Source organism: Vanessa atalanta, chromosome 21, assembly GCF_905147765.1.
Source record: "Vanessa atalanta chromosome 21, ilVanAtal1.2, whole genome shotgun sequence".
Lineage (NCBI taxonomy): Eukaryota > Metazoa > Arthropoda > Insecta > Lepidoptera > Nymphalidae > Vanessa > Vanessa atalanta.
The window spans coordinates 8,204,709-8,231,780 of NC_061891.1; the positions used below are offsets into that span (position 1 = coordinate 8,204,709).

General features: G+C 32.7%; 1 protein-coding gene across 1 annotated transcript; it reads left to right on the top strand.

Annotated features, from left to right (window-relative positions):
* The first annotated feature begins 5,874 nt into the window (after window positions 1-5,874).
* On the top strand, window positions 5,875-26,431 carry LOC125072223 (hemicentin-1-like). The gene is made up of 25 exons (XM_047682748.1): window positions 5,875-5,914; window positions 6,427-6,656; window positions 10,905-11,027; window positions 11,102-11,188; window positions 11,997-12,125; window positions 12,718-12,889; window positions 12,974-13,155; window positions 13,233-13,308; window positions 14,304-14,461; window positions 14,995-15,172; window positions 15,366-15,614; window positions 15,752-15,824; window positions 16,035-16,234; window positions 16,947-17,115; window positions 17,326-17,420; window positions 17,721-17,874; window positions 18,392-18,513; window positions 19,242-19,385; window positions 19,971-20,108; window positions 20,971-21,092; window positions 22,017-22,247; window positions 22,504-22,651; window positions 23,756-24,423; window positions 25,202-25,378; window positions 26,003-26,431. The coding sequence occupies exons 2-25, from the start codon at window positions 6,525-6,527 to the stop codon at window positions 26,246-26,248; spliced, it is 4,173 nt and encodes a 1,390-aa protein (XP_047538704.1). The 5' UTR covers window positions 5,875-5,914; window positions 6,427-6,524; the 3' UTR covers window positions 26,249-26,431.
* The last annotated feature ends 641 nt before the right edge of the window (window positions 26,432-27,072 follow it).

Here is a 27,072-nt window from a genome sequence, read left to right on the forward strand (position 1 = left end):
TGTAACGTTTATAGTACTCTAGACCAGTCTTTACTTTTGGTACCCTTTGTTCCATTATTGCTCTAAGTATTTGTTTTATTTTATTACGAAGACGAAACAATCTGAGATGGAAATATATGGTTTGATTAATAAGACTCACGGATAAAAGAAATTACTATGAAAATGCTTTTTTATGTAATTCAATTATTTTTATTTCCGTAGAGCAACTGCTTAATGCAACAAATTAAATACATAATAAATACAGATAACATTATGGCCTAGCCCATTCGCTACATTGTAAGATGATTATGCTCGATACTCCGGATTCATATAATTTAAACATCAACAATTAAATGAAATTAAACGTAAATGCTATTAAAATAAGTGACATATTTGCATAAACGCAAATTTTGGTTTGAATCTTTGTACATTCAGTTTAATATCCTCGTGTGATAGTGGGTTAACTAGAATCATTTACTTTGTTCAAGTCATACAATATATTAATTATTAAGTTGGACAGGAAAACCTAATTTAGAACATCATCCGTTTTAATCTTTTAAAATATTTTCTATTTAAATTAGCACCATGGCCATATACCCAATGGAATTGCTCGTCGCAATGATTACTCAGGAACACAGCGTTTTTTATTTTATTTATTAGAGTGGAATTTGACACTTACTCGGCTGGAATTAAAGTTCAACTTAGCTTGGAAATAAATTATCTTACTACTACACTGGAAAACGTCAAGGACATGTTTATACATATTCCGGATAGATATTAGATACTTTCCATTACACAATTCATTCATTGTGTTTTAGTTGAAATTAAATGACGACAGATCCTTCCTTTAGTCTCAGTATTTGTTCGAGGAATCTTAAAGGTTTGGGAATTAATCCAAATCCATTGAAAAAATAGTTTTTAGATTTTGTCAAAAAATGTTGTTCATGTGAACATCTTCGACAACGTTCTAGTCAAGATCGCAACATTAAATTGATTTTAGGATGAAGGCTACTTTTTTTCTATTCAAAAATGGTATCCAATTCTTTTAAAAAAAAAAAATATCTCAAAATTACTACAAAAACGTGATCATAACAACTGAATGAAAATGGCATGGAAGAAATTTTAAATGTTTGAAAAAAAGTGCAAAAAAAGAGCTACTCTGTTCCACGGTTGAGCTAAAGTCTCTTATTATGGGGAGGAGGCTTGCAGCTTATTCCGCCATGTTGCTGTAATATGGGTTGATGGATAGCTATAAATGTGGTAGTGATAGTTTATTTGATGATGTTTTTCTTTATCGCCCAACACGAGATGAATCATAAATATTTTAAGCATATGAAAAGAACACAGATGTGTATGCCCGGTTAAGATTTGCGTGCCCTAGATTTTAATAACCTATTATGCCCTAAGCAACTTGGAGTTAAAGACTCTCTTCAGGATGTTTTTTAACAAAGTAGGAATTCTCACTGTTGCGTCACAATATATTTATAACAATGTTATGTACACAACATGATTATCTTTGATAGAATCAATGATAAAATAATTGCATATACACGAGACGTAAGGATATGCTTATAAAGACATGTTTTCGAATGCGTCAAGTAATAAATCCTTCTTGGGACGAGGGAACCGTTTGTATAATAAAAATTTACAGATATTTTAACTTTGCCGATTAGTAAAAAATACATTATTCAATACAAGGTTATAAGGACTTCCAGGAAGTATGTATTATATACATATATTTATTTATATAATTGTATTTAACTAACATAACTTTCTATTTTAAATGTTGGAAAAGAGACTAACTACTGACTTTATTGCCAGAACCGGTGGTAGCTTCTCTGTAAAACGTTTTGTAATATGACGAATTAAAATCGCTTGTAAAAGCCTACTTGAATAAAATATATATTCATTGATTGATCGATTGTCAGGGTTATCTTGTCTAATTATAATATTAGCTATTTTATAATAAATACAATATGATAGTAAAATCAGTGACAATACCTAACGCTTGTTTATTAATTAACCTTGTTACAAAGTTCACAACGTGTATGGATATCAATTATTTACAAATATATGTATCTACTTGTACATGCGTTTTTTGCGTTTCGAGCTTTTATTTCAGATTTTTTAACGGAAAGTATGTTTGATTTCGACCTTTTGTATCTGAAAGTTGGTTTTTATTTCAAGCTACTCATATTTTTCCTTAAAAAGACATAAAACTGAATTCATAAGATTCTTTATCGAAAGAAAATACAGAAATATGAAAAATTGGCATATAAATTTGGCACTGATAGACTTCCGCGTGTTTGACAGATTATTATTGAAGAAACTAGAGATGTGTGGTGCATCCACTTGGAAGTTTTTTTCGCTACAAATTATGTATATACACGTAACGGACACAATAAAGTAATTTAACAAAGTTTGAAATAAGTGTATGACAACGAAAAAAATGTTATTCAAAATCTTCATTCAATAACAAAAAATAAGTTTGTATAGTTTTGTAAAAAAAACGTATAAAATGGAAAGATAAAGTGGTAAAGAGTCAAAGGTCGCTTATAGACGGCATAGCACTTATTCCATTCCATCATTTCATGATTTCTGCCAGTTCCTCTTAGTTCCAAAAAAAGTATATATTAAAACTCATATCTTGAATTTTTACTAATATATTTAAGGTACACATCGGAGGAGAGCTGTTTTGGTAGAGAGAGGTCATGATGGTTTAATAGAGCGTCAACCCTTGCTGTCAAAGCTTACGAGTTGGCAAATCTACCACCTGGGAGTCGCCATTGCCCATAGAAATTGCCGTTGTAAGAAATAGTAAAGATAACTTACATCACCAATCTTCAGAACTAAGATGTAATATCCCTTGTGTGGGCTACACAGTGTGTAACCGTAAGAAAAGTATTGAATCCTTGTACTAGAACTTTATATGAAGAGCTGGTTTCTGAATCGCACGAGTGTTTGGTTCGCCCCAATATATATAGGGTTTCGGCATTAAAAATATAATGTTGGCAGTTTTGGAACCTTGTGATTGAACGTAATTACCATGTAGTGGTAATACGTGTCAACCAAAATTAAGGAGTATGAGGTGTCTACAGACGACAGCACCGTGGACACCTCATACACCGGCCGTGCTAATATTTTTCGGGAAAACGTCGAAGAAAACCGGAACAAACTTGTGTCTGAAATCGAGTCTTCGTTGAACAAAGTCTCGAACTGGGTCGGCTAAACCTAGTCCATTTCAACCCCAAAAAGACGCAAGTTTGCGCGTTAACTGCTAAAAAAACACCATTTTTCGTATCTCCACGATTCGAGAACATTCCGTTAGCCGCCACAGCTAGTATCGGAATACTATATACCTAGTCCATTTCAACCCCAAAAAGACGCAAGTTTGCGCGTTAACTGCTAAAAAAACACCATTTTTCGTATCTCCACGATTCGAGAACATTCCGTTAGCCGCCACAGCTAGTATCGGAATACTTGGCGTCGATGTTTCGAGCATCGTTCAGTTCCGCGGTCAATTGGAAGGCAAAGCCAAATTGGCATCAAAAAAGCTCGGTGTGCTCAGCAAGGCAAGACAGTATTTCACGTCGGCCCATCGTCTAAGACTATACAAGGCGCAAATTCGGCCTCACATGGAATACTGCTCTCACCTCTAGGCGGGTGCTCCCCAGTACCAGCTCCTTCCATTTGACCGTATCCAACGTAGAGCGGCTCGAATTATAGACGATCAAGCCCTTTCCGATCTGCTTGATCCTTTGGCTTTGCGTAGAGATGTTGGATCGCTCTGCATCTTCTACAGAATTTATCACGGGGAATGTTCCGAGGATTTGTTTGGATTAATCCCGGCAGCCGAATTTCTCCTTCGGACAACTCGTCAAAATTCTAAATTTTACCCGCACCATCTATATGTCCGAAAATCCACTACAGCGCGATTTTTAAGACATTTTCTGCCTCGCACAACCACTCTGTGGAACCAGCTTTCGCCGGCGTTTTTCCGAACCGATACGACTTGGGAACAAAAAAAGTGCGTACTCCTTCCTAAAAGGCCGGCAACGCACCTGCAACCCCCCTGGTATTGCAGATGTCCATGGGCGGTGGTAGTCACTGTCCATCAGGTGAATCTCCTGCTCGTTTGCCCCCTATAACATAAAAAAGGGAATGAGTTTTTTGGATCGAGACTGTTCAGACTGTTTGAATTACCAGTTATTATTATTTACAATCTATTTTTGTCGCAATTTTTTAAACCTTCACGAAGTGCACAAAGTTTTATCAGTTCCTTCGTCCGGTCGAACCGTTGAAACATCTGAGATATGAATGCTAAATATATCTTTGAACTCCAATGTCACGATTCCTAGCAATTTAAATTACAATTATTTAATTATATTCAATTAATTTCTTGACTTTTTATACTCTTATATTAACTTTCTACAACTTAATTGTCAATTTACTTTTTCTAATCATCGATGGTAAGATCTATGAATTTACCAAGCAAGAAGGTAGGTACTTACCCTTTTTTTTAGTTTTACTAGGAGGTAAAGCATCGTATGCAGCCCGGTCGGGGAGCGGACAGGTATGTAGGACTCAACCGGGGCCATGAGGGCCCCGTGACAGGGCCTAATGCCCTGTCCTATCCACTAAAACTACCGCAGTACGAAGATATATACATATGTACGAAGACTCCTAGCACTCTAGGAGGCTTCGTACATATGTATACATTGTATAGTATTACTTTTGTTAACACAATTTTGAATATTTTAGTATTTATTTTTAAGAAACCTAAATTTCTTGACGCTTTTGCAGTAATGTTATTTAAATGCGGCAAAAATGTTAACTTTGAATCCAAAAGGATGTCCAGAACTCGAATTTGTGTTACCTCTTTTAATATGTACCACTGAGTGTAAGATTTTGAGTTAATTTTATATGAAAATATTTTTCTGGTTTCATAATGAATCATTTTGTTAATTTCACACCACTTATTTTGATCATGATGATTTTATGACCCAGTAGAAGAGCCGAGATGGCCCTGTGGTTAGAACGCGTGCATCTTAACCGATGATTTCGGGTTCAAACCCAAGGAGGCACCACTGAATTTTCATGTGCTTAATTTGTGTTTATAATTCATCTCGTGCTCGACAGTGAAGGAAAACATCTTGAGGAAACCTGCATGTGTCTAATTTCAACGAAATTCTGCCACATGTGCATTCCACCAACCCGCATTGGAGCAGCGTGGTGGAATATGCTCCAAACCTTCTCGTTAAAGGGAGAGGAGGCCTTAGCCCAGCAGTGGTAAATTTACAGGCTACTAATGTAAAAAAAAAATGTAATGATTTTATGATTGATCCATTACTGTTAGTAATTAATTGATAGAAATAATTTTTTAAAGTCATGTCATAAGAGTCGTTATTTACATTAATATAATTATTTCGCATTATGACGCACACATGCACAGATTTCAGTTTTATGTACATATGTGTTGAATAAGATAACAGGAAAGTTTTTGACGGTCTCATTTGAATCGAGTGTTAATTAGTATAATTTAAATTCAATCGAAGTCGATACTCTGCGTGATTTAGTAAATAATATTTTAGAGTAAATTAAAATAAATCACCGTTAATGTTCTTGTATGATGAAGTACGAAAGTGTTATCAGTAACTTATAGTAATGTGTCATTAATACTTTGTGCGTAGAGTATCAATCACTCTCAACGTGATGTCGTTTATGAAATTATATATATTCCTCGTGATCGATATTACAATGTGTGTGAACTGTCACCAAGCGAAGAGTAGCTTAGTTTTTGTTATCGATAGAACATCATCGATGCGTAAGGTTATTGATCACGTGAAAAAGAAAACGGACCTTATTTTTGATGCAGTACTTAAGTCGAACAGTAGTCGAATTGAAGATTTTATCATAGTCACATTTGACGATCCCAGTAAGTGGTAAAATATTTTTAATATGATTTTCAAAAACCAAATTTGAACTTAAAATGTGCACTAATACTTGATGAACAGGCGGCTTTTTCCGCGTTTAACAATAGCACACAAACCGTCACTACCCGTTTTTCCCACTCGAGAGGCAAAATAAAAAAAAATTGCCTATTTTCCTCCGAGAAAGCATCTATCTCTCTACCAATTTTCATCTAAATCAGTTCAGCAGTTTAAGCTTGAAGAGGTGGTATACAGAGTTACTTTGTTTTTATAATACGGAAATGACACGCGAACCAATTTATTTATTTGTAATTGTTGAAGATATTACATTTTGTGCAAAACTGGTAAATGCTGATTTAATTAAAATGCTAAGAAAAGTTGAAAGTAATTTCAACGCAGCAAAAATCATAACGTTTAAAATAAAAGATAGATAAAATAGTTTGTAATTGATGTTGTTTTAAATCAAATGTAACCATTTAAATGAGACAAATTAAAATTGAAGTTCTTCTTCAACTAGACGCAGATTTACTAGTTTGGACGAAAAACCGAGAAGAATTCAAAGCAGGTTTAAAATCTATAAATTTAACGAACGGAGGTGATTGCCCTGAGTACTCGATGTCGGGAATAGAAGAAGCGTTAAAAATTAGCAAACCAAATTCCTTTTTCTATGTCTTCACGGATGCTTCTGCTTCAGATTATTATAAAATAGATCTCGTGAAGAGCCTCAGTCAAAAAAAAGCAATCCAAGTAAGTTAAATTCTCAATTAGTCTAAGGCTAAAATTGTTATTTAAAATACAAAATTTTTATAAGTGTTAAGTAGTAATGTTTTTTTATTTTATTTTATTATATACATATACAGACATGTTGTTCATGCCCTTGACACCTTATCTTTGATTTGTATTTTTTTATTGCGTTCCTGCATATCACAAAATATCTAAATCAAAATGTACTTTATTCAAGTCAAGGCTTTTACAAGCACTTTTGAATCGTCATTTAAAAAACTATATTAAGATATAAAGCTACCACCGGCTCGGAATGTAGATTCTACCGAGAAGAACCGGCCAGAAACTCAGCAGTTACTCTTTTTTAACATCTAAAAATACAGTAATGTTAGTTAAATACAATTATATATGTATTTTATATATTCTGCCTGGAAGTCAACTACCACGCCACGCCTTTTTATCATCTTTTTAATCTTGTATCGAATAATATGCCTTCTTTACTAATATATTTTTTTACAAATGATTTGAATTTATGAAACGGCAAAGTTAAAAATGTTTGCGGTAATCTATTATAGAAACGGATACCTAGCCCCAAGAATGATTTATTGACTTTGCGGAGTCGGAAACTTGGCGTTATAAGCTTATCCTTACTACTTGTGTTCAAAACTAAAGTATTTACTGTAAAACAATCGTGTATCTGTGATAATACACTGTTCACATCGTCATAGTCAGTTTTTTTTATCTGCCTTAAAAATCAGTGAAGTATCTATATCACAAATACCCTTAACATAGAATCCTTTCTAGATCATTTATATATACTAGAAATAGAAAGGGATCCAAAATTGATCCTTGTGGAACACCAATTTTTAATATTACCAGGCAGCATTACAATTTAAGTTTGAGGATTAATTATAATTATTATTGTTTTTTTTGTTATCTATATATGGTAATTTTTGGTTTTATAAGCAATATAAATCTCTCTGCAAATAACTCGTAGATTCCGGGCGGACATTCGGAATGTGTCTTTGTTATTTGTCTTCTTGAGGTTCCTTAGCCAGTCTGTTTATTATGAAATCATCTCTACTTTGGATCGCCATTTTCAGGTTGTTATCCATAATCTCCTAAAATTTACGTGTTGTAATTGAAATTCAATCTACATACGTGGTGGAGTGCCTACCCTAGGTTTACCATAACTTAATTATATAGCTTATCTTAAGTCTGAGACGAGGAGCGTTGGTAGAATTTTCGCCAATCAATAATGATGATGATGAAGATGCTTGGCTGACTTTGACTTGATTAATGACCGTCAGAAAAGTTGGCAAGAATGCTATCAGTATTTTCCTGTATAAAAGAGTTTAAATTTTCAGTGAAGAAATAAATAGGTTATCGAATAAATAAATTTCCTGTTTGTTTATTTTCCTGAATGTTAACATATTTATTTATTTATATTTTATGTTAGTTTATTGTCCTCTGTTTAAATTTCCTTTTCATCCAAACGATGTGTTATAATTAAGGTAAAAAGGTAGAAAATTGAGTGATATGATTGTCAAACAAATTTATTAATAGTCGAATAAAGTTTATTAGTGGTTCTCACGCGAAACTTCGCTTTTATTCAAAACATTTTTTAGGAATTTAGATATCTATGATATTTCTATCAATCTCATATCTATATCAATTTCATTTCATTGTAAGCCGCAAGTCACTCATCTCACACACATCTCACACATTTGGCGCCAATGAAACTTCTCTTGAATTGGAGTTTGTCGATAGCAATTTACTTTCATTTTGTTTACGTTATTTATTTATTTTTCTTGTACAGCCGTAGCACTGCTCGCTAACCGTTAACTAACTTTTTTCCGCTCTCTAAAATTTATTCCATGTTAAATCGTAACAATTTAGTAAATTGCAATCCAGAATCCATTTTAATTTTCTGTACGGCTGTAGGTCTTCAAAATGAGACTTTTTACATGCAGCTATCGTCCCATAATCACTGGCACAAAATCGGCTTACGCTATTAATATATCAGATTTTTATAGTTGCTAAACTAAAAGATCATAAAATAAAACAATCAAATAAAAAATTCGAATGTAAATCAATCAATGAGTTTTGGTCTAATAATAAGACTATAAGGCATTTGAAAGAAATATTAGTGTACATTCTATTAGTATTGCCACTTCGTGGGATTTAGTTTTTCCTACCATTAGTTAATGCACCACATAGACAACATAGAAAACTAATGACCATTTTCTACATCAACTTGGCCGGGAATCGAACCCGGGACCTCGGAATGGCGTACCCATGAAAACCTGTGTACGCGCTACTCGACCACGGAGGTCAAATTTAATAACAAAAGTAAAGTTATAATAGTAAGAAAAAATTAAATATATTGGTTACATATAAGATAAAGATTCTGATAATTAATCAGAAGGTCATGAATTAATATCAGAACATTTTGTAATCACTATGAAAAAAATTCCAAAGAAATAAAAGAGGGCAAAAACCAAAGATAGTGAAGCCGATACCCATGATTAAATCGTCGGAAAATCAAATTCAAGAATTATACAACAAAAAAGGGGCTCGTCGTATCAACGAAACCTATAAGAGCCAATCCTTGTAAAAGAATAAACACTATTCAAATAAATTATCTTTTGACTGTACTTGACACTTATATACCCGTGAATACTACGTATGCTATTATTGAAAACAGATTAAAGAATACGACTGTTAACACTCCATTATCGATGGTTTACAGCAAAATCTAAACAGGATGAATCGCCTTCCCAAGTGGAAAGACTGGGTTATGAAGATTTTTATAGATGTGTTAGTATTAGTGACAAGTATTTTAAAGGCAACCTAACCGGAAAGATAAGCAACCTATGAATGGATAAGCAAAGCGTTATATATAAAACATCCATGAATGCCACTACGGAAAATTTTGAGGTCAGTCTAAAGCCAAGGTCACTGTTTCACCTTGTTACCGATCTTAGATTCCCATATTAAAGACCAAATACGATGAATTAGTCAACGTAATAGACTGTGAGTGTCCCATTGTTGGGCTAAGGCCTCATCGTTGTTGTTGGGTTATCGGAGCTTATTCCACCACGCTGCTCCATTGCGGGTTGGGAGATACACTTGTGGGAGAATTTTATTGAAATTAGCACATGAAAATTCAGTAGTGCTTGCCTGGGTTTGAAGCTGCAATCATCGGGTAAGATGTACGCGTTCTAACAATCACGGCAAATTTGACATTTACAAAGTCGTTCCTAATTACTTCAAACATTATTTTTAAACATACCACACGCTACAAATGTCAAAGATTGTTTCCCGGAGTCGGACATGAAGATAGTGATTTTATTTTTTAAATTAGGTCAGAGGTTAGTAACAATATCTAAAGTTGCAAAACATACTCAGGATTAATTAGTGTATTGTATTGATATATTTTATATACAAATAACAATTTGGCTGTTATACGAACTGATTATATTATTATAAACTTATAATTATTATTGTTTTTCTAACTTTTCATAAGCTTATCAGTTTGTTTTTGTTATTTAACTAAAGTCGGGTATTTCATTATTTTTTTATACTGTTTTGATTCATTTAAATAGTTACTGTGTTATTTTACTCACATATAGTACCTAAATTGTTATTTTATTTTTTACTATTCAAAATGTATGTGGTATAACTATGTTTACAATTTACATTGGTATTATTTTAGATTTCTAAAATACAAAATACATTGATCTCAGATCATGATGATTGTTAATAAAAACAAATCTCATTATATTAATTAGGTCTGTATTTTTAATATATATAAGGCCAATACAATGAAATTGTTTTGCACGATAATAGGGAGTACTTATTGGTTAAATGACACTCACGAAGGTAGGTCTAAGGTAATTTTATTAACTATAAATAACGTTTAGAAAATTGAACGATTTTGAAATATAAAATCGCTTAAAACTTTAAACTGTGTGAATTAGAGTAACTTTGCTGCAGACCTTTTAGTAATAGTTTAGATAAGTACCTGTTTGTTAAATGAGGATTTTTTTTTTATCTAAGCGACTTAAACAGCTTCTTATACAAGTGTAAGGAGTCTTATTTTAATATATTAGATAGCTACTAAAAAAATATTTTTCTATATATGTTAAAATATTTATCGAACAATTCGGCTATTATTATTTCCTGTAAAGTAATCAATGCCGCTTAGTGAAAAATGCTTTATTTACAAGCGTCGATATATGAGTACATGTGTGTGTAATTTTGTTATAGGTCAACTTCCTTATGACGGGAATGTGTAAAAAATACGGCGGAAAATATTTTTCTGTGTACGAAAACTTAACTGAAGCGACATCTGGACAAATATTTCACATAAACAGAAATGACATTAATAAGGTAAGTACTGAAACAAACGCGCTATTTAATAAGAGGCTACAAAAATATCCATAATATATTTAATTTTGTTTCAGATTATAAACTACATTATCGAATCTATTAAAAATAAACGGACGGTATTGAATCATAAAAATATTAAAAAAAAGGGAGGCACAGTCCAAGTGAGTCAGTTTAAATTATAATTAACTATTATTAAAAATGATTGGTCCTGTGGCTGAACAAGTAAATAATGGAAGATTAAATGTTCTAGACCCGTCATGCAATGACGATTTCAACAGTTTTAATTAGTGTTTGCAATTCGTCTTGTGCTCGGTTGTGAAGGAAAACATCGATCAATCACATACTAAGCAAATACTAAACCGAACAGGAGCAGCGTGATAAAATAAACTCCAATCCTTCAGTAGGAGAGCAGGCCTTAGTGCAGCGACCATATCTTCACAGGCGTGTTGTCAGTGCCGCCGACGTATCATTTCTATCAAAATAATACATTAAAGTCATGTCCGTTTCATGTTTCCACGTATCATAACAGTCAAAATTTCAGAATTCTTGATGACGAAACAAATTTTAATTGTTGGTTTAATCTGATGTGTTCTGGAGTTATTGTTTTTATTAAATACTATATTGACCTGTGACGCTGTTACTTTTGCCGAGATGGCCGAGATGGCCCAGTGGTTAGAACGCGTGCATCTTGATCTTCTTCATCATCATTTTTTCATCTTGATTTCGGGTTAAACCCAGGCAGGCACCACTGAATTATCATGTGCTAAATTTGTGTTTATAATTCATCTCGTGCTCGGCGGTGATCCTTCACCATGCACCGCCGAGCACGAGATAACACGCACGAAACATCGTGAGGAAACCTACATGTGTCTAATTTCAACGAAATTCTGCCACATGTGTATTATTAGACCACCGACTCTGTTTTCAAACTGATTAGCTAAATATTTGATTAATTTTCTCTTATTTCAGTTTACGGTCGATAGCAAAATACAAGATGTCATGATATCTATAACATCAGATTCCCCAAGCTATCAAGTATCAGATTCAGTTGGTATCATCATTGAAACAGTGGAAATAGCTCATACGGATAAAACTGCTGTGAGTTTTAGTTTAATAGGAAAAATACTGAATTGAATATGAACATAACTATTAATTATAATACTAATTATAAAAATGAACGTCAACATCACAAAACATAGAGCAAATATTTTGTTTTTAAATATATATCTAAGTGGATTACAATCAGCGCTGTAATAAATAATTCCTTGTGCCTGTAGTTACACTAGGTCACTTAATCTTCAAACCGAAACACAACAATACGTAAATATTGCTGTTTGGCGGTAGAATATATGATGAGTGGGTGGTACCTATCCAGACGGGTTTGCACAGAACCTTATCATAATGTATAAAGTATATCTATATTAAAAATTATTTGTTCAAGCTATTTGACGATCTCCGTGGTCGAGTAGTGTGTACACCGATTTTCATGGGTACGCCACGCGAGTTGATGTAGAAAAAGTTCATTAATTTTCTATGTTGTCTTGGGTCTGAGTGTTGTGGTACCATCGTTACTTCTGATTTTCCAAAACACAATTGCTTTAGCTACTTACATTGGGATCAGAGTAATGTATGTGATGTTGACCAATATTTATTTGAAGCTAAATTAAATAATAGTTCAAATTGATCGCAGGTTGATAAATTGATTGCTAAGCCTGGAGACTATACTATTCATATAAATAATGATATAAAATGTTTAGTCGTTGTTTCCGCGTCAACTACAGTCTGCTTTCAATATGGCTTTTCTAAAATTAAACCTACCACCATGAACGAAACTTCAACTAAGCCTCTCAAGGGACCTACAGGTATTAAATTAATTAAATTTTGACTATATAGCAATAAGGATGAGGCACATTAAATAATAAAATAATCGCTCGGTGTTGTTTTAGATAAGCAGTATTTAGCAATTAAATTAGATAATATTGAAAAAGACGTCACATTAGAAACAGTTGAGATAAGAGATATTGATTATAGCATACTAAATGTCTTACCTTTAAAAATAATTAACGTAGAACAACAATTATACGTAACAGAACCATTTAAGCCGCCGTCTGGTATGTTCAAAATAGCGGTAAGAAATCATTAATTTACTTTTAAAATACTGCCACAGCTTAAACAAATCTAAACGATTCAATTTGCGTATTACAGATAAATGGGCTTACAAATAAAAATGAAAAAATTACAAGGTTATCAACAAGTACATCTGAATATCAAAATGAATTAGGTAATTTGTAATTTATCTTCAATTATCGTAGCAGATTTGCTCTCGAGTCAGTAGAGTTATTCTATAGGAAAAGAATCGGATCACATACGGTATAGTATGTGACATTGACTTAAATAACAAATGTTACATTTGAAGTTTCAGCAGTGTCAACAGCTATCAACAACTCGCGAGTGAGTTATGAAATAAGCTCTTACAGAATAGCACAACTGGCCATTATGATTCCTATTAAGATTTGATAGTTGACTAATTGACTAATTATAAAGTTAGCTTCCCTGTTCAAGTTAGCTTGATCTTTTTGACAAAATGGAATTCAAATTAGAATTTAATTTTTCACTTATTTTTCTAAAAAGAGTTATATCAGGTAAAGAGACCCCAACCACTAGCCAAAGAGATCCCAACCAAAAGGACACCCCGTTTGTAACAATAACTTAACAATGATCTTTAATGAGGATTTTTGTAATCGATATTTGTAGCAGTTACTGCTTGTTATTCGCGTCCCTACCTTCCGACCGACCGATGTATCATTGTACAAGCGTCTATTACTTTCAGTATTGCTATTAAAATTTTACTTTGAAGCAATAATATATAATAGAAAACGTTTTAAAATTTTCGCATAACGCTTAAATCTTCAGGAACTTTTGTATTATATGTATTTTTATAAAATATTTTTACAATTTTTGAAATCATTAAATTAAGAAAATAATATGTTCGTCATTGCAAAGTTATGTCGATCAGAAAAATTTACATCTGTCAAAAAGATCAAGCTATCTTATATGTATAATTACAATTGCCTTTGATCCCCATTAGTTTAAATCCATTTCATAAATGAGATTATAGTTTTTCTACATATTAACAATAAAAAAAAATCTAATTAGAAAACAAAAAAAACTAGTATCTAAAATAATTTGCGATGAAGAAAATCAAGAATCATTAATTAATATTGCAATATCGTTACTTAATTTATTTAATAAAGATTGTTCTATTTCGTCCAATAGAAAAACCAAAATTTACGGTGCCAATGGTAACGATTTTATCAAACTCACTAGTAGATGTTGAATTTGCTGAACCTCTGACTTTGAAATGCAAAATCCATGCGTATCCCGAGCCGAACGTTACGTGGACGGATAGTTCTGGTGCAATTATATCATCTGAGGTAATATTTTTTTGCTCTTTGTTCTCTTTTAGTATGTGATGATATTACAGCTGACTGAGCACATGAAATGATCGCCTCCAGGCTGTTTCAAATAACTAAAATATAATTATTATTGTACATGAAAAATGGTAAACAAAAAAAAAAATCCCGCTTAGTTTCTCTCGCCGGTACTTCTCAGGTCCGAGGTGCTATATTCCGAACCGGTGATAGATTTTTGACTATCAATAAGCAAGTATAAACACTTCTATATTGAATAAAGATATTTGACTTTGACTTTTGACTTTGATATAAAAATTTAATTAGTTTAAAATATTCAATGGCATTTTATTCTTTAAGCTTTTAAAAACGTCATGTATACTAGATAAAAATTATCATATGATATTAGGTACCTAAATTACAGATTCATGCTTAGATATAAAAAAAATATTGGTAATCGAACAGATATACTTTTGGTAATTAATCTATCTAGTAGCTAAGGCACACTTTGTAATTAACAAGGACAATACCGAATTTTTGTTTATACAATATTATAGCCAGTGTTACCGATTGATCTTCCATATGACTATATTAGTGTTCTCGAAATAAATGAAGTCAACACGAATATGACACTCACTTGCACAGCGATAAACAATAAAGGAGACAAGGACGCAAAATCCATAGACGTTAGAACAAATAGGAAAATATACTTCGAAGTTCTTGAATATCCAAAAGGTAAGTATTTAAATTATTATTTCTTACGTCTATAATGTAGGAATTTTGAATGATCAAGTTTCTCAAATTTAGAAAACTGATGTTAACAAATTAGAAAAAAAGCATGAAAATATCATTATAAATTATGATTGTCATTATGATTCTTTAAATATCGCAAAAAAAAAAAAAATGATAACATGACATTTAATTTCAGATGAATCGGTGGAATATAAAAAAAGTTTCGAATTTAAATGTATCGTAGATGCATCGCCAGATGTAAATATCACTTGGTTTAAAGATGACGAAAAGATAAGTAGCGATATAAATTATCAAATATCACCAGACAGCTCGACATTAACTATAAAAAGCATGAATAATAAGCTAAAAGGAAATTACCGTGTGAATGTCGTTAACGACCATGAGGCTAAAGATTTTCCATTCAAGGTTGCTATATCCGGTATAGGTAAGAAAAACTTATAAGCTATTCTATACTGTTCCTTTGGATAATAAATATATAAAAAAATGAGCAACGATCGTCAAGAAAAAATAATTTGAAGAACACATTTTATTTTTTATTTTAACCAAATGTTTTTTTTGCAGACGCTCCTAAAATAGACAAACGTGTAGTTACTTACTACAGGGAAATAGGACAAAGTATTGATTTGCCATGCAGGTACTAGTTGAGTTTTAATCTGAGTAACTATCTCTTAAATAAAAATATAATTATTTCTTATTGGCCACTGTTTGTAACTTAATATAATGCTTAGTTTAACGCTGACATTACGAACAATGCAACTAGCTGGTTTTAGTGTCGATTCGAATACTGATCATATTTTATAAAATGAGATACTGACCCATTTGAATAATAATTGATTAATTTCAGAATTATACGAGGTACTCCGAAACCTATGTTGTCTTGGTCATTTAGCAAAGACATATCACTGCTTGAATTTGAAGACTTAGAAAACACAAAGTCAACTTTTCGTATTGATGATATTGAAAAGCAACACAATGGAATTTATAGATGCAAGGCCAAAAATGATATCAATGAAGACATTCATGAAATGCAATTGATTGTAGAATGTATGTATTATTTTTACAAATACATCATTATATCTAGGTTTTTTCAAGTAGTTGATATTAAAAGCGCGAATTAAATTTTTTTAAATATTAATAGGTTTTGCTTAAAGAAGCCAGATTACAGATAATATGAAACAAAAAAGTATTTAAACACTACTTCAAGCGATATTTAAAGTTAATTTATGATAATAATGTTCTTTAAAATATTACTTATTACCGGGAAAAATCGTGAAAGTAGTTTTGTCCAGACGTTTGTCTATATTACTTCATTTCTGTAATTGTGCCATCTGTAACAAGTTTGAGAACATCACGTCGTTCTATGTATTGAGATAAGCTGAAATCCTCCTGACTGCATTTAACTCCTGACAGAAAGCTAGAACGTCTACAGAGATCAGGTGAATGTTTAACTGCTTTAAATTCTTCCGATGCACTGGTGTGTACCACAGTCTACTTCCTAACTCTGGGTTAGGAAGTTGATAGTGCCACTGAGAAGTTTTTGACGGTAAAAGTCAATAACTTTTTATTGGGCTATCCAGTATTTGATTTCAGGACATTGAGAACTGCAGCCTTATCAAGCATATGCATGTAACATCTAGATGGCACTCTTACAGAGATAAACATATGGCGAATAGTGTTATCGACATAAAAAAAAACCGATTTAACTGGAGTATGGTTCTGAGTGTTCCATATATATATTTATATAGTATTTTTGTAGATATTCCGTCTGTAAAGATGATTAGAAGAATTAATTTCAATCAAAGCGAGACTGTAACTTTGAATTGCATTGTTGATGGATCACCAAAACCAACAGTTCAATGGACTTACAACGATACAGAAATAAATGTTTCAGGCAAATATCGTATCTTCAGTAACAATAGTTTAAGGTATTGATTTTTTGTTATTAATCTATCTATCTAATAGTACTTCTATTGCCTGTCTCTTCGTCTTGTAAATAGATTACAAAGCTGAATCTGTAGCTCTTGGGTCCATATCTAGAGTTGAGACGATAGAAAGTTATTGACGTTTTCTGTCAAATTCTCATCAGCCATTAATATTATGAAAAAAAAAAAAACGAATAATCTTATTATTTACAGTTTTATAGGTTCGACATGGGACAGTGGTAAATATTATTGCAAAGCAAAAAACAGCCTCGGAGAGGCGAAAGAATTTACCATTCTTATTATTTACGGTGAGCTAATAACAGTTTTAATTTCATTTAACAGTAAAATATGATCAATTATTAAAATATTTTAACACGATTCTTAATTCTGATTCAAGAATATAGTTTTATTGCAGCCTGATTGAACTCACAACTATAGCCATTTGGACTATATCATATATAATGCAGAGACTTATTTTAAATATTATTAATAAACGTGCTGTAATATCGAATTAGGACCACCATTTCCTGTAATGATATGTATACAGTTTTGTAATAAATATATATATATATATAGATTAAAATAAAATTATGTATATTACTTTATAGAACCTGTTACAATAGAACCGCCTGTAGAACACCGTTTAACATTGCAAGCTGGGAGTTCTAAAATATTGGAGTGCCGTGTCCGGGGTTATCCTAAGCCGACGGTAAAATGGATAATGAATTTCTTTGGACCAAATTATTTGCAATTAGATTTACTGTGAGTAATATTATTTTATATATTTATTGTTTTTTTTTAAAACACACTTACAATTATCTCTTAGTATTAAATATGAGCAGCGATAATAGTAGTTCTTCGTCTGTTATAACTTCACAATAACAATCAGAATAAAAATAGCTTTAATGCTCTCCAAAATAAAGAAAAAAATAACTTAATTCTATATAAAATAAAAGCATGCTATGAATAATTGATCCAGATCCCTGTAACTGTAACCCTATAATTTATTACATAAGCTTCGTAAGGCATATCATCTAAGACGATGTAGACAGAACAGCCTATCAAGTCTAAACCTAGTAAACTAAGCCCTTGGAGGTAGGCTTATCAAGGTGCCTCTGCCTTTTGTTTCGCCATCTCTTTCAGATCGTCGATCTACCCGACTGGTGGGTGATATACTGTTTTTGACAATATATCCCTTTACTCCAACTTCCATCCACCTTATGCCATATCCATCAGACAAAAGGATGAGCTGATTTACTAAAATGTTCTGTTTTTTCAGACATGATAAAAATAACTCTTACAATTTGAAGCGAGCTCAGATTGACGATCAAGGAAATTATACGTGTGTGGCAGAAAATGCGGGTGGTATAAAAACAATCACGTACGAAATATTTATTTTAGGTAATTATTTTTTGTTTGGATTATATTCCACCACGGTGCAGGTTGATGGATACACATGTGGCAGAATTTTGTTGATACTAGACATATACAGGTTTCCTCACGATGTTTTCCTTTACCGCCGAGCACAAGATAAATTATAAACACAAATAGCATATGAAAATTCAGTGGTGCTTGCCCGGGTTTGACCCGTAAAGATCGGTTAAGATGCATGGGTTCTAACCACTGGGTCATCTCGGCTCTCGAAATACTTTTATTGTACGGCAAAAGTAAAGACCATTTGTTTTGTACCACCTAGCTTTTTTATGATATATTTCATAATTAAGAGCTCTTGTGCCTGTAGTAAAACTGGCTCACTCACCCTTCAAACCGGAACACAACAATACTTAGTTCTGCTGTTTGGCGGTAGAATATCTGATGAATGGGTGATACATATTTAGACGGACTTGCACAAAGCCCTACCACCATGTAATTTAAGCTTAGATAGCCACCCAAAGATAAGATAATTAAAGGAAATAAATGAAAAAAAATTATGCAATATTAAAAAACAGAATAAATAGAATCTTAAATTGAGACACTAGATACTATAAACGTTAACAACGATTTATTGGAATAAATGTATATGAACAGACACTGTTTTTAAAAGTAATCTTCTAGTAATAAATAAATCTTCTAGTATACAGTATCAGTGCTATAAGTATCTTTATAAAAAAAACACTTAATAATTTCAGCTGCTCCTGAAATAATAAATACATTAAAAACATCAACATTATATGCCGTCGTGGGTGATCTTACTCTTAGGATTCCCTGTGAAGCCGAAGGTTCTCCCAAGCCAACAATAACATGGCAGTTTAATAAATTAAATATCGCTAAAGGTAAATTTTTTAACATATTTTTTTTTCATTATAAAATATAAGGTACCAGTATTATCTAGTAAAAACCAGCTTAGGATTAACCTATGTAATGCTAGAAATAAGCCTGAAGAGCGCTACTCTGACAGAGAAGCTTGACTCCTGTAATCATCTCTCATCGTCGTGTCAGTAGTAAGGCGATCTGTTCTGACGGCATCCTCTGCCTTGGTTTCATCTTTTCTTCCGCCTTAAGACCTTGAGTTCAATGTCACTTCACCTTACTAGTTATAACTACACGAGTTACGAGTATGTCGGTTATCTTCGCTCTTCTACAGATTTCATCTTATCATTTCAGTTGCTAAGCGGTATGCTCTTTCAGAGCAAGCTGAGTGATACACTTTTGAATAAGGCCGAGTCAATACTATTATTAAAGTTGTTACTTATTATTACTATGTAAAATAAATATAGGTACATGACAATTACTTGGAGTTTTAACTAAATATAACGCCTCTTTTGACTGACTTCGATTTGCTGGTTGAATTACCTGGATAAAAAATATGAGGATTATTAAAGTTGAAGGTGGCTTAAATGTTTCTATGGTAATTTCAGGTACAGATTGGTACGACATTGAAAATGATGGAACTTTGATTATAAAGAACATCACTTTAAGCGCAGAAGGCACCTACCTCTGTAAAGCGGAAAACACTTTAGATGTTGCTACAATTGAATATGATGTGAAAATTGATTGTAAGTATAATATATGCATTAATTCAAATACCTTGAACCACGGCTCTCGAAGATGATCAAAAATAATAGCTATTTATAATAATAGCGATGTTACCTATCTTTTTTTCTTCTTATATTCTCACAGGCTCGGTAAATTATTAATATATCTGCTAACTAGCGACCCGCCCCTTCTCACGGGTGCAATGTTGCCACTAAATATACTACAGAATGTCCTTACAACGTTCACAGTTTTTCAGTCGTTAGACAATACAAACCGCTATGTTGCGTTTTAAATCTGTAATATCTTTGAAAATATTCATTTAAATTACATGTTGCAAAAAGCCATATTGATCTATATTAAATGCACAATATATACTTAATTGAATAAGAATGAATGCTGTATTAATAAAATAAGCCCTTATTTCTCGTTATAAGTAAAGGATAAAAAAAAGGTTATTGTGGGGTATCCGTAAGAGATAGATCATTGCAGACTTTTTTGAAGACCTTTTTAAGGTACATACTGTAGTACATTGTTTTGATCTATCTCATCGGGTTCAGCCAGCGTTTGCAATGTAAACGCAAAAAATGTGTTTATTAACGACATCACTTCAGAAACCTCTAAAATTATCAGTGTTTTTCTACTATATTGTGCATGTATTCCGTTGTTTAATTTTAAAGATCTAAGCATACATAGGGACAGACAGCGGTAAGCGACTTTGTTTTATATAGTACGTAATGATGCTGATAATTATGATGATAAATATCACTTCCATAACATAGTTATAGATATCAGTTGTTTTTAACCTCACTCCTTCTGCCATTGGAATAAGATATATTGTATTAATTAAAATGTAACGACTAATATTATAATTTTTTTTTATAGCAATCGTCGATACGTTTTTTATTTTCACGTTGCATATTAAATTGGGATCGTCGAGTAAAATTTCGTGCGGTTTTTCCCCTGAATTGGTTATACAAAAGTGGACTTTAGTGCGCTGGTTCAAGGTGAGGTCAATAACCTTAAATTATTATTATTTAATTTTTTGTTGATGATTTTATTTTTATTAAAATATTTTTTCATAAGCTTCCGACGAATTCGTAAATAGAATTAAACATTCCCATTTGCATCCGCTTAAAGACATAATGAAGCCTTTAAGAGGATGCTAATGGGCAACAGGATGATAAACGGTCACCACAGCCCAAAGATACAGCCATTGTCAGCCATTGTCACCCAATCATCAAATATGCCAATTAACTGCCTGTGGAACTATACCATGTACAAGTTAGCTTGATCTTTTTGACAGATGTAAATTATTCTTATCGACATAACTTTGCAATGACGAACATATTTTCTTAATTTAATGATTTTAAAAATTGTAAAAATATTTAAAAGAAATGTATATAATACAAAAGTTCATAAAGATTCAAGCGTTATCCGAAAATGTTAAGACTTTTTTTATTTACATATAATTTCTTCAAAGTAAAATTTAAATAGAAACACTGAAAATAATAGACGCTTTTACAATGTTACATCGGTTGGACGGTAGGGACGCGAAAAACAAGCAGTAACTGCTACAAATATCGATTACAAAAATCCTTATTAAAGATCATTGTTAAGTTATTGTTACGAACGGGGGTCCTTTTGGTTGGGGTCTCTTCAGCTGGTATAATTCGTTTTAGAAAAATAACCTAAAAAAAACATTGAATTCTAATTTGAATTACGCATCCCATCGTTCCATCGACTGTTATATATATTTCTGTTTCTCATCACTAGCCCGTCTGTCAAAAAGATCAAGCTCACTTGAACGGGGTATAAGATGTTATATCAGCCAGTAGTTACACTTGAAAACAACAATATAAGTCCATTGCTTTTTGGTAGAATACGTAGTTTTATTCTCAGGAAGACTATAATACCTTACCTTATTTTAGGATGGAGTTTTTTTAAAAGAAGGAAACCTATATTTGTCGAATGCACAACTGAGCGATTCCGGCGTATACACGTGTCGCCTGAGTACATTTTGGTCGTCAGAATCATATAACAAGAACGTCGTTGTTGGATTTAAACCAGAATTTAATTCAGATTATAAAAAAAATATAAATTTCAAAGAAGGTACTGTAGAAGCTTTAGACTGTACTGCTGATGGTGAACCAACGCCTACGGTGAGTTGCCGGTATAAACTATCAATGGATTCATTGTATATATTTTACTTCGTAATGTCAAACTAGTAGAAGACTGCCCAGTGGAAGGAATACATACATCGCAACCGAATAAATCGATTCCACTATCTGACCATCACGTATAATTTACTTTTAGAAATATCTTGCACGACGTATACGAAACACAACCTTTGACTTTGACTTTGCAGGCTGTTAGGCCGCTGTCCATGTATGTAATTATCACGTATTATAATTCTAGGTTAGATGGCGTTTTGGTTCAAGTAGCCTTAAGGAAAAATCAATGATTTATAAGTTCAAGATGGAAAAAACAAACATTGGAGTATACAAATGTGTTATCACAAATGAATTCGGATCTATCGAAAGAGTATTTTATATTAAAAAAGAAGGTCAGTTTGATTTTTTAACATAGGTATATAGCTATTTACTTTTATATCGAAATCGAATGCAAGCAGAACATGGTGATAGATCAGTGCTTATCCTTGTGGCATGCGATATTTTCGTTTTACCATTAGGTACTACAGTAATTTTTTTACATTATTCTTTCAATAAATTTAAACATATACTATTAGTTACTTGGTGGTAGGGCTTTGTGCAAGCCTGTCTGGGTAGGTACCACCCACTCACCAGATATTCTACCGCCAAATAACAGTACTCTGTATTGTTGTGTTCCGGTTAGAAGGGTGTGTGAGCCAGTGTAATTACAGGCACAAGGGACATTACATCTTAGTTGCCAAGGTTGGTGGCGCATAGGTGATGTAAGGAATGGTTAATATTTCTTACAGCGCCTTTGTCTATGGGAGGTGGTGACCACTTACCATAGACAAAGGCCCAATCAGGTGGCCCATATGCTCGTCCGCCAACCAATGCCATAAAAAAAAGAAAGATTATGACTTTTCCATACCTGTAATATAAATACATAATAACTGTATAAAATTGTTTATTAATATTAAAAAATATATAAATATTTTTAATTTATCAGGTACTAATACAATTTCTTACTGTTATATTTTGTTATAAATATTCTTATAAATGATATGCACATTTTTTTACTTTTACTGTTAGTGCGCTTAATATTCTATAAGTAACATAAATGTACCACGTTGAACGATTTATTTACATTAACAGCCTTTAAATTTCCCACTGCTGGGCTAAGGTATCCCTTTGAGGAGAAGGTATGGAGCATATTCCACCATGCTGCTCCAATGCGGGTTGGTGGAATACACATGTGGCAGAATTTCGTTGAAATTAAACACATGCAGGTTTCCTCACGATGTTTTCCTTCACCGCCGAGCACGAGATGAATTATATACACAAATTAAGTACATGGTAATTAGGTGGTGCTTGCCAAGGTTCGAACCCGAAATCATCGCTTAAGATGCACGCCTTCTAACCACTGGGTCATCTCGGCTCTATTTTACGATTTATTTAAAGTACGCGATTTTTCACTGTTAAGTACTTCGTCATTAAGTTTAACTTATCTTTGTCCACAGCCTGCACTTTACCAAGAGCGAAGTATTTAGATAGACATATGCCATTGATTTTATCAAAAACTCAAAATTGGATATTCGAGAAAACAATATCTATCTATACACCAATTTACCTATTTTGTCCTGGAACATATTTATCTTACAACGATGAACGCTTGGGTACTTACATCTTGGCAACGTGCGTAGACAAAACTTGGTTCCAAATGAATAATAAAACATACGATATTTCTGATATGAAATGTGCCAAAGAAATCGAAGTCACGTATAAAAATACAAAGATATCCTGTCGACGAGGAAACACGGAATTAATCAGCATCGGGTTTTCTTTGGGTAGTTACTTCCTGAACGTCTATGACGTTTGCTTAGATAAAGATAAATTTAAGATACATTTTACGAAATACGCTATACACGAGGGTGTGGCGAATACTGATCTCATTGGGGAATTTGAGAAGAATGAATTGTTGCCATTGAATTTTGACGATATATATGATTGTAAGAAACAAATAACCTCGATTTCGGCGTCAATTGGTGAAGTATTTAGTAAAAGCGACGAATGCTGCTTTGGCAAAAGGCAATTGGTGAATTCTAAGGATGTGATGCCGGGATTGATCCAAGCGGCGACTTTTACTTATTTGAACGTCGTACCTATTTGGAGTACTTGTGGTTTAGAGGTAATTGCGAGAATATTTTGTACTTATTGATAGGACTTTGTGCAGCTCGTCTGGATAGGTAGACTTGCCACATATTCTGCCGCCAAAAACAATACTTAATATTGTTTTTTTTCGCTTTGAGTGAGTGAGCTAGTGTGACTAGAGACGTAACATCTTGGTTCCAAAGATTGGCAGCGTATTGGCGATCCTAATAATAAAATAGGAACGTTTTTTGGCATATTATGATATTATTGTTGTAACCATGATCCGGATGTTTATATTATATTAATTTGTGCACTTGAGGAAGTATATATGAACTATGGTTATCTCATTTCTTTTTCATTTATTATTTGAATTATTAACATTGATTCCTTAAATAGTTAAAATAATTACTGTATAAATAATAACCGCGTGGAATGGTGGCAAGAATACTAGCAGCATTTCCCTTTTGAATCGCAATTCCGATCCTCTGGGCAAAAACGAACCAGCCCTTCCTAACCAGTGGAGGCAATAAGGCGAGGTGTTATACTTTTAATGAACTTTTTGCACTACTATTCCAACTGCTTTAAGCGTTTTAACAGCAAATATTTATTATAAGTATTAGGTTACAATCAAATACCGGAAAACTCAAATATGTGAAAGAAACGTTTCTTTTTCAATACCATAACATTCATACATCTTTCATTTTAATCATAAGTTTTGTTTCTTGAATTTTTATTTATAATAAATCATGACGTGTATTGGGAATCATTATTACTCAATATACTCGTATAACTTAACTTTCTTTTTATATCCATAGAACTGGGACGAGGTGGAACGAAGAGTGCGTTCTCTTGCTATGAGCTTAGGCTATAATCTAGAAGTATGGACAGGAACTTCGGATTCAATACTATTAAATATAAACGATGGTATTAAGGAAATACGATTAAATGACAGAAACAACCGTCAACAACAGGTTCCGTTGTATTTATGGAAGGTATTTATTCTTCTTTTTTTTTACGTTACGATATTGTACAAAGTTACGAAAATTTTATATAGGTATTTTCTTTGTACCCTTTTTCCTTGTGATCTATGCGATTGTATGGACTTCGAATAGTTATTAATTTGTAATATTTTTTTAATAAAACGAGGCAAACCGGTATTGGGGTCAGTTGATGGTAAGTGTTCACTCCGACTGTGAAATTGATGACGTAGGAACTATTAACCATTCCATAAATCACTAATGCGCCGCCAAACTTAGGAACTAAGAAGTTATTTTCCTTTTGCCTGTAGTTACACTGGCTCACACCGAACCAGAACACAACAATACTAAAATATTGCTTTTTGGCGGTAGAATATGTGATAATTGGATGGTACCTAACCAAACGTATTACTTTGCCGACATAAAAGCCACCATTTATGGACAACTAGTTGTCACGTGGCTTCGCTCGCGTTTAAGGGAGCCTATGTCCTTCCTTGGAAGTCAAGCTTGCTTAATACGAAATTTTACGAATAGACAGACTGAGAGAGTTAGTGATTTATTTTCGCATTTATAATATATGTATAGATAATAATGTATATTATTTTTTACGATTAAACATTTTTTATGTTATTGTTTCAGGTAGTAATTAATTATCAAGAAGAGTCGTCCCTGGCAATTATTTTTATTAACATTCCAAATTTAACGTCGCAAAAGGCGTTGATATTTATGAAATGCAAAGACGTATGTCACAAAACGAAATGGATGAAAAATCCCGCCTGGACCAACGTCGAAAAAGGATTCGTATTTTGTTGTAAAATAAGAGATTTCGAGAAGGCTTTTAATTACAGACATCTCTTTCGAAGTAGAGGTGCAATTCTAAAATAATATTGAAAGTTTGACAATATGGTCGAATTTTTGGGCTACGTCATCTGACTGTCAGTGTTTGAAATTATGTGTATGAATTTTATTATTAATTGAGTGAGTGATGGTAATTAACGTAGCAATTAAATATTTACTTGATGGTAGGGTTTTGTGCAAGCCCGCCAGGGTAGGTACCACCCACATTTTAGATATTCTACCGCCAAACAGTAGTACTCAGTATTGTTGTGTTCCGGTTTGAAGGGAGAGCGAGCCAGTGTAACTACAGGCAATAGGGACATAACATTTTATTTCCCAAGTTTAAAGGTGCATTAGCGATGTAAGGAATTATGAATATTTCTTAAAGCACCATTGACGGCGGTGGTGACCGCTTACCATCAGGTGACCCAAGTGCTCGTCCTAAATAATATTAAAAAAAAATACAGAAAAATATTTTTACCGATCAAAATTACTTATATAGCAAAACTTCCAATTTACGAGATAGGAAAATTTAATTTCTGTAAGCAAGCAAGATCATTCTCTAAACAGACACAGGACTTTCAACACCAAAACTAATCCTTTTCTCTAAGGAGAGTCACCAACTCACCTGCCCAAGTTTAATAACACTTACTAAAGCTGAACAGCTAACTTAACCAGCTTGTAAAAATATATCATATTTACGAACTACGTTATGTTTTTCAATGAATTGCGGTACATAAAGAATATTTTGTTTAGATATTGTTAAGAAAATGTTTATTATTACTTAAAGTATTATATATTTTAAGAAATAACTCATATAAGATATATTTTATATGTTATGATACTCATTAGTTATAACTGCTAACTAGTAG

Bases quoted from the DNA above. Each gene is read 5' to 3' on its own strand.
- LOC125072223 (XM_047682748.1), top strand. From the start codon at position 6,525: ATGTCGGGAATAGAAGAAGCGTTAAAAATTAGCAAACCAAATTCCTTT. The intron at 15,825-16,034 runs GTACTAGTTGAG...GATTAATTTCAG, and splicing joins AGTATTGATTTGCCATGCAG to AATTATACGAGGTACTCCGA. The intron at 17,116-17,325 runs GTATTGATTTTT...TATTATTTACAG, and splicing joins TTCAGTAACAATAGTTTAAG to TTTTATAGGTTCGACATGGG.